A 13360-nucleotide genomic window follows, 5' to 3' on the forward strand; every position below is an offset into this window, starting at 1 on the left:
CCTAAGCATCCAATAATACTTTATTTGTTCCACGTCCTTGTGTTGTTGTTTTTTTGTTTTTGTTTTCTTGTTTGAATTAACTATATATATAAATATATATATATATATATATATATATATATATATATATATATATATATATATAGTTAATTCAAACATGAAAGCACAAAGAGAAAACACAACAACGCGAGGATGTGGAACAAATATAGTATTATTGGACGCTCAGGAAGGAAGGAAAGCTGGAGGGTTTAACGTTTCGAGCAGAGCTCTTCGTCAGAAACATAGGAAAAGGAAAGATCCAAAGAAGAGAAGACGGAGGAAAAAAATCGCCAACGGTACACATGTGGTCACATTTTGAATATATATAATATATATATATATATATATATATATATATATAAATGTGTGTGTCTGTTTGTACCCCCACCATCACTCGACAACTGATATTGCTGTGTTTACATCCATGTACCTTAGCAAAATACACCGATAGAATAAGTACTAGGCTTACAAAAAATAAATATTGGGGTCGATTTCTTTGACTAAATGCAGTGCTCCAGCATAGCCACAGTCACATGACCGAAACAAGTAAAACTATGCCATTTGAATCCCAAGGAACGCTGGGTATCTCAGGTAGTTATTATTATTGTTATTATTATCATCATCAAACCGGGGAGGTGGCAGAATCATTAGCATGCTGGATGAAATGCTCAGTGGTATTTCACCCATCACTATGTTCTGCATTCAAATGCTACCAAGGTCAACTTTGCTTTTCATCTTTTCAGGGTCGGCAAATTAAGTACCAGTGAAACACTGGTGTTGATGTAATCAACTAGTCCCTTCCCTACTAATTCCAGGCCTTGTGCCTTTAGTAGAAAGGATTATTATTATTATTACATCTGATATGGCCTGGTGTCCAGCACATTAGCAGTGGCCAGTTAGGCCTTCTCTTTATTGAGCAACAATAATAGAGAATGGGTGGGCTGTGTCATAACTCTCCTCTTTTGTCTTGCCCTCACACTATGAGAGGTTTGGGCTTCTTACAAGAAGCCTTGTTTTCACCATTTAGAGCTGTTTCACTTGATATTCATCCTTTATTCTTAATACAATCCTCTCCATCTACATTTTAGATTCATTACCCTTCCGAGTCTCCACACTATCCCTCCTTCACTACTATAAACCTCTCACTCTCCTTATGCACTGCATCTGCCCCTCTCCTACACACACTCTTGCGACCTATCCAACCACACATTATCTTTCTCTCCAACTTATATGCATCATTGGTTACTCCTGTGTCTTATCCACCACTTGCTACATCCATCCCTCAACCCAGCCTTAATTTTGTCTCCTATTTTTCCATAGCTTCCCTACCTACCCATCAACACTTGTTCTTCATTCATTATATTCGCACCTTCTTTTATTCACCATCTCTAATCATCTCTCTCTCAAACTCCCTTGCAATTCCTATCCACCCACACTCACTGTTCTGTACCCATTCGTTGCTTGCTTTATACTTTGAATGGTTACCTTGACATCTCATCATGACTGTTTTTATCTTTTTCCATTTCCATCCTGGTCATTCTCACCTGTATTCTATAAAATGAGTAGCTATGTAGTTCCTTTACAGTAATCACCACGATTTTTATGTTTTCAGCTCTACTACAGTTACTCTTATACTCACTTCAATAACAGAAAAGCCATGTTGTTCCTGTATATTAAGAAACTTGCTCTGTTCTGGTCTTTTCTCTCATACTTGAATCCTTCGTCTCCTAGTATAAAGGCTATCCCTTCTTTATTGTTGCTCTACTCAGTCAAAGGAGATCTTAGTCTTGTGAGCTCACTAGTGATGGGTCCCCCCAACACCGCCACACACTCAAAAATAAAAAAAAATACAGTGAATACATGTTATAAAATGGGTGGTGTAAAATAGGGTACCTAGCTATGGAAATTATGCCAAAGCAGACATTGGAGATCGATGCAGTCCTAAGACTTATTGGATTCTGTCACACCATCCAACCTATGCCATTATGGAACATGAACATTAAATAATATGTATTATCTCCATCTCATTCTTTTCTACTGTATTATTATTACTATTTTGTGGTTCTTCATCCCCTTTATGTACTGTCAGTAACCACTTACCCTCCTCTACCTTTCACAAATGTATTATCAGTCACCTTCCATTTTGTCGCCCACTTAATCCACCCCTTACCCCACCCACCTCTACAGTCACCACCCACTCATCCCTACCTTCACTCCAATGTATATTCATTATTGATAACCCTTCAACCATTCCCTTACTTTAACTACTCTCTACACACTAACACTCCCTGTTCTTCTGGTCCCACTCACCACATTTTGAGAGTAAACCCTGGTGTGGAAGCAACGTCTGGAATAGAAGGGCCTTAGAGTTAACCTAGCAAAGACCAAAGTCTTAGTAAGTAGGAAAGCAGACAAATCACAGATCCCTTCAGGTAGATGGCTCTGCTCAATGTGTAGGAAAGGCATAGGTAGAAATTCCATAAGATGATCCTGGTGCAAGCTATGGACACATAAGAGGTGCAGCATTATCAGAGGAATGTTATCTGAAGAAATAGTTTGTGTGTGTGTGTGTGAAGGTGCATGGGTACAATAAACTCTGGAAATATACAGAAAATAGACTCCATCAAATGCTAGGGAGTTAAGCCCGAGGTAGTTGATAGCTTCTGTTATCTAGGTGACCAAATCAGTATCAGAGGTGGTTGCTCCTAGAGTGTAGCATCAAAAATGAGAATAGGCTGGGCAAAGTTCAAAGAGTGCCTACCTTTGTTTGCAACAGATGGCCTCTCCCTCAAAGTGAAAGATAGATTGTATGATACTTCTCTGTGAATAGCCATGCTACTTGGCAGTGAAACATGGGCTGTGACTGCTGAGGACATGCATAGGCTTGAAAGAAATGATGTTAGCATGCTTTGCTGGATGCGCAATGTCAGTGTGCATGTACAACAGAGTATAAGCATCTTGAGAGAAAAGTTGAGCTTAAGAGGCATCAGATGTGGTGGGCAAGAGAGACAACTGCACTGGTATGGTAACGTGCTGTGTACATACACAGCACGTGACCATACAGCTGTGTAAAGAAGTGCCAATATGTAACTGGAGGGAACCTGTGGAAGAGGTAGACTTAGAAAGACATGGGGTGAGGTAGTGAAGCATGATCTTTGAATGTTGAGCCTCACAGAGGCAATGACTAGTGACCGAGACCTTTGGCAAAATGCCATGCTTGAGAAGACTTGTCAAACCAAGTGAAATCATAGTCATGGCTGATCCTGGTGTCATGTAACTGGCACCTGTGCTGGTGGCATGTAAAAAGCACCTTTTAAGCGTTGGGATTCACAAAGGCAATGTGGCTGATGCTGATGCCACATAATTGGCACCCATGCTGGTGGCACATAAAAAGCACCTTTCGAGCATTGGGCCTTAAGGAAGCAATGAGAAATGATCAAGACCTTCGGCAATATGCTGTGCTTGAGTAGAAAACCCATCAAGCCAAGTGAAATTGTAGTTGTGACAGATATCAGTGTCACACAACTGGTTCCTAAACTGGTGACATGTAAAATCACCCAGTGCACTCTTGGAGTGGTTGGCATTAGGAAGGGTATCCAGCTGTAGAAACCATGCCAAATCCGACTGGTGTCTGTGCAGCCCCTCAGATTACCAGCCTTTGTCAAAACGTCAAGCCCATGCCAGCATGGACAATGGACATTAACCCTTTCATTACCAAACCGCCCAAAGCCGCCTGAAAAAAATTTTGGTTAATGTGACCAAACCGCCCAAACCCACCCGTATTTACCTATTCATATTTAAATGAGAATATCAGAGCAAATCTCTTTAGTACATTCGTGAAAACACTGATTATACTTCGTAAACAGTTCATCTACAGTTTTGTACAATGATCAAAGTGTAATTTTAATTCCGTGAATTTTGGGAGATTTTTTTCCGAAATTTGTTCCTATTGTGTTTTCAAAATTTGTAATTCTGACAAAAAATGGATACGAATTTCATTATATCAAGCAGCGAGTTAGAATTCGAAGGATTTTCTACTGAAGACCTTGATAAATCTAACTCTATGACTGAAAAAAAAAAGCACGTGGTATTTGATAATGAATCTGATGTTTCATTTTCCGAAAGTGAAAACAGTGAATCCAAGAGCTCCGACAGCGATAAAGAAAATGAATTGGCACCTGAATGGAGTGAAAATTTAAAAACTGTTTCTTTCGGTGATTTTTCTGAAGAAACTGGACCAAGCCACATACTTTCCCAGGAGAGTAAAGCCTTAGACTATTTCTTTTTACTTTTTCGAATGAGCCTATTTGAAATCATTACGGCGGAAACGAACCGTTACGCTAAATGTAAACAAAGAGAAAGAAAGGATAGTTAGTGGTTTCCCACAACCTTGAATGAAATTAAGACTATTTTGCCATAAATATTATTATGGGTAACTGGAGTTACCCAGAATAACAAATTCTATCGTAAAATTTTGTTGTATACCCAATTGAATATTAGCTAATAACCCATTTTCTATAGCGATGTTTGAACAAAATTTTAATAATTTTATATTTTGTTGAATTTACCTGTATCTACCTGCAATTAGAGTCACTTTGTGACAAAAATTATAGTATAGAATTGGTTGAGAACATTTCATTAAATTATCTTCCAAAAATCACATTAATATATTGATAAATAAAAAAGTTATAGTTGTTTAATGAAACCAGACTAAATTTATGATTATGTTAGAAATTATTGAAACACATAAGGGGTGTATTTTGGTCAGAAATATAGTAACGAAAGGGTTAAAAGATGATGCGTCACCTTTGCGCTTTCAGCAGTTGATTATACTGCTGCTACAGCAATCGTATATGACTCCCTCATGGATAACCTGATGAAATATGTGGGTAACTAGGCTATATCCTACTCTGTGAAATGTTTTAAGCATCTCAGCAGGGATTCCTGATGGGCCAGGGGCTTTCCTTGTTTTCATATCCTTAATTGCTTTATCTTCCATGCTACTGTTGATTCAGATAGCTGGTCCCCTAAGTTGGATCGTTTGGCAACCACTCCTTGTCCCATTCATCATCATCATCATCAAACGTCTGTTTTCCATGCTAGCATGATTTGGACGGTTCGACCGGAGTCTGGTAAGCCATGGAGGCTGCAGCAGGCTCTAGTCTGATTTGGCAGTGTTTCTACAGCTGGATGCCCATCCTAACGCCAACCACTCTGTGAGTGTAGTGGGTGTTTTTTACATGCCACCGGCGCGGGAGCCAGAGCAGGTTGGCAAATGGCCACGATCAGTTGGTGCTTTTATGTGTCACCGACACGGACGCTAGTATTTGCCATGTTCAGACGGTGCTTTTTACGTGTCACCGGCACGGGTGTCTTAACTACAATATCCATTTGAATTTTTATTTTGATGTTAACGTTGACATACTTGACTCAACAGGTCTCCTCAAGAACAGCGGGTCACTTTACAATCCAGGTCAGCACAGCAGGCCGTTCTGCGAGCATGAACTCACTTCATTTTTCGGGTCTTCAAATCCTCAAGAACAGCAGGTCACTCTATGATCCAAGGTTAGCACAGCAGGCTGTCCTGCGAGCCATGAACTCACTTCATTTGTCAGGTCATGGCTCCAGCCTTTCAAAAATGGCATTTCCAAGCCTCTATCTTTGTAGAATCATTAAATGCAAGTGAACCATTACCCATGTGGACACATTTCTCTCCCGTAACATCATGATTTTCTCTCTCACACACTGTGTTGCAATCTGAAACACTTCAAGTCTCATCCTCTTGTTGCAGAACATTGGCAAACTTCTTTTCTGCTATATCCCTGTCTCCTAGCTTCCCTTCTGACTATGTGATACAATTTCCTGCTACCCCCACACTTCCAGTCCTTCTGGGCCTGTTACTTTCTTCTAATGGCCTTGTCTACAGCATCATCCACCACCAAGTCACCCTAGGTCTGGAGGGAACTTTGCACCAGCCACAGAGTTTGTCAGTGGCACTCAGCAAGCTGTCCCATAGGAATTCCCACTTGCCCTCTATGTTACAAGTCTGTAGTTTCTCTTTCTCATCAAATTTCTCAATGAGGATGTCCCTTAATCTCTTACCGTATAGAGGATACTTAAACTTCCAGATCCTTCTTTTCCAGCTGAAGTCTAAAGTTGCTAATGACTAGCCTTTGCTGGGAGGTGGGGGGGGTACATTCTTCTCCAGGGAAGGTCTTTGCACTTAAGAGCAACCCTGTATCTTGGTGTTTGGTGATAATGTAATTGATCTGGCTAGCATGGTTATCCGATCGATAGGTTATCAGGTGACTGTCTGGTTATCTGAAGTTGGTGTTGCAAATTGATAGGTTATTTGCATCACAGAACTATAGTAGCCTTGCTTCCTCTTCATTTCAGGAACCAATTCCATGGCCCCATGTACACCATGGAAGATACCTGGATGTTGCCTAGCGTGTCCGTTGAAATCTTCAGCCACAAAGATGAGATCATTGTCATTAAGGCAGCCTGCAGAATGATATCATAAAAGCAGTCCTTTTGTTCATTTGGTAGATCCTCTTGGAGGGCATAGGTAGAGATAATTGTTGCTGTACTATTCTGCTAAACTAGCCTGAACTCAAGTACTCTACTACACTCTAACTACTTCTATGACCTTATCAACCCATTTCTCTGCAAGAAGTATGCTCACACCATCTACACCATCACTGTTACCTTTGTAGAAGAGTTTATACCTATGTCTTGCCTGTGAGAAACCTAGCTGAAGCTCTCCTCCACCTTATCTCTCTTGAATGCAACATGCATCAACATACCTCCTTTCAAGTATCTTGACAATCTTGCCAGACCTACCTTTTAATGTGCCTACATCACCAGTGCCATCTCTGTAAACTTGGAAAAGGACATGAGAAGTGGGGATTTATTTGCTATTCAACATCTAAAAAGAAGGTTTTAAAGAGCGTTTGATAACAGACATGTCATAAGGGTTGGTTACACTTAAATCCATCATCATTCAATCATGTTCAAAATTTGCTACCCCTGTTGGGAGTGAGTGTAGTACAAGTGTTATTACTGCAGACATAAATAAATGGGTCAAAGTTTAAATTGAGAGAGTTTTCTGTTACAGAGGAGAAGCTTCCTGTACCAGCCTATTCTTATTCTAGTGGCTATGCTCTCAGAGCATCCACCCCCACTACTGACTTGGTCACCTAAGTAATGGAAGCTATTGACTACTTCTAGTTTTCCCTCCTGGCATGTGATTGCTTGGAGGACTATGATGAACAAGAGGGAGCTGAGAACTGATCCTTCTGGTACAGAGGAGAAGCTTCCTGTTGGTGCAGAAGTGGAGCCTTGAACAGAATAAGAGGAAAGATTTCGTATATAAGGGAGAGGATTTCAGCTATAAGAGAGGGGCTTCCTGGTAGAAGAGTATATAGCATCACATAACGTGGAGGACAACTGGAGGTTCCTACAGGACGACCTGTTGAGGGCTACTGACCTAATCTGTGACTGGTGCAAAGTCACCTCTCAACCTAAGGTGACATGCTGGTGGAACAATGTTGCTGGCAGGGCTGTTAGGGACAAGAAACAGGCCTGGAAGGACTGGAAGTGTGGTTGTAGCAGGGAAGTGTATCAGATAGCCAGAAGGAAAGTTAGGAGACAGGTTTACTTAGCCAGTGGGGAAGCAGAAAAGAAGATATTTGCCAATGTTCTGCATCATAAGGATCAGAGACTTGAAGTGTTTCAAATTGCAAGAAAGTGTGTGACAGAAAATTGCAATGTAATGGGAGAGAAATGTGTCCACATGGATGATGGTTTACTTGCATTTCATGATGCTGCAAAGAAAGAGACTTGGAGACACCACTATGAAATGTTGCTAAATGAAGAGAATGAATGGGAGAAAGAGTCTACCAAATGTCGACGCAACTGATGGACCAGCTATCCAAATTGACAGTATCTTGGTAGTTAAAGCAATTAAGGATCTGAAGACAGGGAAAGCCTCCGGCCTGTCACGAATCACTGCTGAGATGATTAGAATATCTGGCAGTGTAGGCCATAGTCTAATCACTCATATTGTTAACCAGGTGATACATGAAGGAGTCATACCCAATGACTGGTGTAGCTGCGACAAAGGTAAAGGTAACACATTAAATAGAAATAATTACAGACGTATCAAATTGTTGGATCAAGTGATGAAAGTCACTGATGGGTCATAGCCCAACTAATTAGGGAGAGGATTGGCAATGAGTCTAATGAAGAATTCAGGGTACAAGTAGGGGTTCACCAAGGATCAGTTCTCAGCCCCCTTGTGTTCATCATAGTCCTCCAAGCAATAACAGAAGAATTCAAGGTAGGCTGCCCCTGGGAGCTCCTCTATGCTGATGACCACCAAAAATGTACAGACAATAGATTCAATCACATGCCAATAGCTTCCATTACCTAGGTGACCTAGTTAGTAGTGGAGGTGGATGCTCTGAGAGCATAGCTGCTAGAATAATAATAGGCTGGGCAAAGTTCAAAGAGCTCCTACTTCTGCTGGTAAGGAAGGGCCTCTCTCTCAGAGTGAAATGCAGACTGTATGATGCCTGTGTGTGAACAGACATGCTACACAGCAGTGAAACGGGTTGTGGCTACTGAAGACATGTGTAGGCTTGTAAGAAATGAAGCTACTATGCCCCACTGAATGTGTGCATGCATGACAGAGTGTAAGCATCCTGAGAGGAAATTTGGACATAAGAAGCATCGGATGTGGTGTGCAAGAGAGATGACTGTGCTGGTATGGTCATGTGATGCATATGGATGAAGAGAGCTGTGTGAAGAAGTGTTGCACTCAAGCAGTGCAGGGAACCTGTGGAAGAGGTAGACCCAGGAAAACATAGGATGAGGTGGTGAAACACGATCTTTGAATGTTGAGCCTCACAGAGGCAACGACAAGCAACTGAGACCTTTGGAGATATCCCATAATTGAGAAAACCCATCAAGCCAAGTGAGATGGTAGTCTTGGTTGATGCCAGTGTCATGTGACTGACCCATTAAAAGCACCCTTCAATCATTGGGCAATATGTTGTGCTTTTGAAGACCTGTCAAACTGATTAAAATTGTAGTTGTAGCTGATGCCAGTGGCATCTCACCAGCATATAAAAAGCACCCTTCAATCATTGGGCAATATGCTGTGAAGACCTGTTGAACTGAGTGAAACCGTAGTCGTGGCTGATGCCAGTGCTGTCTGACTGACACACATCATCATCATTGTTCGACCATGGTCGAGACAATGGAATTTACCATGCTACACCAGACTTCACGGTCCATCATGGTATTACGGAGGTCCTGTTGCTGATGCCTGTATCCCTGGAGATTACATCAGGGTAGGAGAGTGTGCGCCCTCTGGTATTGCGAGTGGTGCCTAAAAAGCACCTTTGAGCTTTGGGCCTCATGGAGGCAGTGATGTGACCAAGACCCTTGACGACATACTTACATTGACCTGTCAAATCAAGTGAGAATTTTTTGTTGAATTTTCTGTCATGGAACAGTACATTATATATATATAATATATATATATATAATATATATATATATATATATATATATATATATATATATCATCATCATCATCATCATCATCGTTTAACGTCCGTTTTCCGCGCTAGCACGGGTTGGACGGTTTCGACCGGGGTCTGGGGAGCTAGGGACTGCCCCAGGCTCCAGTCTAGTCTGGCAGAGTTTCTACGGCTGGATGCCCTTCCTAACGCCAACCACTCCGCGAGTGTAGTGGGTGTTTTTTACGTGCCACCTGCACAGGTGCCAGAGGGGTCTGGCATCGGCCACGTTCGGATGGTACTTTTTTTATGTGGGGGGGGGGGTGCAGAAATATAGGGGAGCACCAGTGGGGAGGGGTGGTTCAGAGAAATGATGACAGGTTCTAGGCAAGTAGAACGTAGGATATCAAGAGAGGGGTAATGCATGGTGAAATAGCGTATTGAAGAGGGGGGTTCGAAGAGTAGACACCTATTATGGTGGTGGGAGAAGCGACATCCAGTATGGATGGAGCAAAAATATAGAGATATCCGGTATTGGTGGTGGGCAGGGCGGGTGCACCGCGAATACACGATGGTTGATGAATACACGAGAGGCGAGATGGGTAATGGATAAATTAGTTAAAATAATTAGATAGATATAGAAATTAGTTAAAAATAGTTAGATAGATAAGAAAGCATGTATGATTGATGGGGAAGTGAAAATAAATAAATAAATAAGCATTCAACTTATCTGCTAGATGAATGAATGAATGTAAGAGCAGAAGTTTGGGGCTGCGTTTTTTTAAGTAAAGATTGTCCGGAGGAAGAAGGCGCGAATACACGATGGTTGATGAATACACGAGAGGCGAGATGGGTAATGGATAAATTAGTTAAAATAATTAGATAGATATAGAAAATAGTTAGATAGATAAGAAAGCATGTATGATTGATGGGGAAGTGAAAATAAATAAATAAATAAGCATTCAACTTATCTGCTAGATGAATGAATGAATGTAAGAGCAGAAGTTTGGGGCTGGGTTTTTTTAAGTAAAGATTGTCCGGAGGAAGAAGGCGCGAATACACGATGGTTGATGAATACACGAGAGGCGAGATGGGTAATGGATAAATTAGTTAAAATAATTAGATAGATATAGAAATTAGTTTAAAATAGTTAGATAGATAAGAAAGCATGTATGATTGATGGGGAAGTGAAAATAAATAAATAAATAAGCATTCAACTTATCTGCTAGATGAATGAATGAATGTAAGAGCAGAAGTTTGGGGCTGATATATATATAAATATAAAAATGGAACAAAAACGCAATGGAGGAAAATAAAACATTTGGACAGACGATGCAAAGGCGAACAGGTGAAATAACAATTAGAAGGACAGGAAAAAAAGACCGGTCATTCATGGCCTTCTTTCCTCAGTCAAGGTTACCAGATGTCCTTACTGTTTCGGGCAGTTACACTTGAAACAGTTCGATCTGGTTGCCCCCCAAAAAGTCTAAGCTAACAGCATTAGATTTTTTGTAAGAAAGCTAGTGAATGTGTTCGGCAACAAAGACAAAAAACGAAGAGCATGGTGCACAATTACAAATACAAACAGCAAGAAAATAACAACAGGTGTCTTTCAACTGAGAACGAATCAAATTGAGCTGGTGTGTATGAAGTGAAAGCCTAAAGGCAGGAACATAGGTGATGGACATAAGAGATGTTGATGGTCAGCAGTCAGGCCAAGAAAGGCAGACAGGAGAAACAACAATTAGAAGGACAGGAAAAAAAAGACGGGTCATTTGTGGCCTTCTTTCTTCAGTCAAGTTTACCAGAAGTCCTTACTGTTTTGGGCAGTTGCACTTGAGACAGTTCGATCTGGTTGTCCCCAAAAAAGTCTAAACTAAGAGCAGTCAGGCCAAGAAAGAAAGATCATATATATATATATAGTTTGTTAGATTGGTAGAATTGTAAGGAAGTTTGACCAATAGCTTTGCAATATTTGTTTCAAAATCTCACCATTGCCTAGTTATGTGGTAGATTTAATCTGTTCGCTCAGCTTAACACCTTGGGTACTTTTTGTAGATCCCTCCCTACCTTTATTTTAAGCATTTAGGCCAGGTTTCTATATTGAGGATCCCTCCTTTCTATCAGTCTTGGAAGCCTTGAAAGGGGTTAGGGACATGGTTCTCCCTCCCAATGAGGAAATCAGTTGCATCGCCCCCAGTGCTTGACCAGTACTTGATTTATCAACCCTGAAAGGTGCTGATGCCACGTAAAAAAACACTTATTCTTTTCTGTAATGTAGTTGGATAGGAAAGACATCCAGCCATAAAAACCCTGCTAAAACAGACAGTGAAGCCTGGTGCAGTCTTCTGCCTAACCAGCCCCTGTCAAACTGTCCAGCCCATTCCATCATGGAAAACAGACATTAAATGATAATGATGATGTTGACATATATATTGAAGATAGGAGAGAGAGGGAAGGTGTGTGTCTGTGAGATGACTATATTGTGAGAGCCTGCAACTACTTAATGATGCTTCATTTATATTGAGATAGATGACTGGATTTTCCACCATTATATAATAAAATGTTCTTCTATCTTTTGTGGTATTATTGTAGTTAAGCCATTATTTAGACACTGTTGAGGTTCAAATTGGTGAACAGATATCTCTACGTTCAGAAGCATTCTTTCACGCGATGACGTCTCACGATGAATTGCAGGATTACATGCAAGTCACATGTCAGGCAATAAAGCTACTCAGGTAAAGTATATTTTATGCTTGTGTTATTTAAACTTATTAAAACCAGCTAAATTTTATACAAAACTGAGGAACATTACTTATTTATCATTATGGTCACCATTATTTATGTTCTCTTTCCATATTGGTATTTGTTGACTGTATTTTGCTTGCATGTTTCAGTTTTGTCTTGGTTTCTATGGATGTTCTGATCACCATTTAGTTTACAGTATATACTGAGTGCATTTTATCATGGTGTTTTATCATGGCACCGATACAAGACAGGTTGTCCTGTTCTTGATAAGACTAAAGAGTTCTTTTGGTACTACATCATTTCTGTTTATTTTCTGGCCACTTCATGGAATGTACAGTGTGCCTTTTATTGTTGCTAGTGCAACAATAAAGATTTTTTATATTTTATTGCAGCCACCATCAAGGATTTTATTTGACTATATGAATCACATTGTTTGGCCTCATACATATTCCATTGATCTTGTAAGGAGAAATAGATTTAACTTTGTTGGGGATTGAAACTAAGAATATAAAAAAAAATCATCACCCTCTCACTCTCTTCCACTCTCTCTTATTCTTAATCATTCCCTCTCTCTCTATCTGCCCCCTTCCCCTGACTGGATAATCGTGTATGTCCTCCACAGGAACACACCTGTTTCTGTCTTCATTCCTGATATCTCTCTCTCTCTCTCGATCCTTCTCTTTCCCTCTGACTGGGTAATCATGTATCTCCTCTACAGCAAGGGACCTGTTTCTATCCCTCTGTCACACCCTAACCCCTCATCACCTGGCACAAGGCCATCTTCTCCAAATCCTTGCCTCAAAGAATCTTTGTTTTGCAAGTTATTTGGTGACCCCCATCAGTGCTAGTCTATGCAGTCCATACTGTAAAGTTGTCGGTGTTTGGAAGGGCATCCAGCTGCAAGTACCATGCCAAAACAGGCCTTGCCACTGTTGGTGTAATGCAAAAAAATACTCAGTCCACTCTTTAAGGTTATTAGTGTTAGAAGTTGTAAAAACCCTACCAAAACAGACAGTGAAGTCTGGTGCAGTCTTTTGCCTAGCCAA

The 13360-nt window shown here is 40.6% G+C and overlaps 1 protein-coding gene and 1 long non-coding RNA gene across 2 annotated transcripts in view; one reads left to right on the forward strand and one right to left on the reverse strand.

The window, feature by feature from the left end:
* The window catches only part of LOC118761644, a 9011-nt gene extending 3102 nt beyond the window's left edge, over window positions 1–5909 (reverse strand). The window contains exons 1-2 of the long non-coding RNA XR_004997534.1: window positions 5896–5909; window positions 442–449 (exon numbers count right to left, since the gene is read on the reverse strand). This is a non-coding gene — a long non-coding RNA (uncharacterized LOC118761644). The remainder of the gene's footprint in view (window positions 1–441; window positions 450–5895) is intronic.
* LOC115230629 (vacuolar protein sorting-associated protein 54-like) overlaps window positions 1–12335 on the forward strand; it is a 31830-nt gene extending 19495 nt beyond the window's left edge. Inside the window, exon 2 of the mRNA XM_029800770.2 lies at window positions 12162–12335. Within this exon, the coding sequence (XP_029656630.2) occupies window positions 12162–12308 (147 nt within the window). The 3' untranslated portion in view covers window positions 12309–12335. The remainder of the gene's footprint in view (window positions 1–12161) is intronic.
* The last annotated feature ends 1025 nt before the right edge of the window (window positions 12336–13360 follow it).

Source organism: Octopus sinensis, unplaced genomic scaffold (assembly GCF_006345805.1).
Source record: "Octopus sinensis unplaced genomic scaffold, ASM634580v1 Contig15961, whole genome shotgun sequence".
Classification (NCBI taxonomy): Eukaryota; Metazoa; Mollusca; class Cephalopoda; order Octopoda; family Octopodidae; genus Octopus; species Octopus sinensis.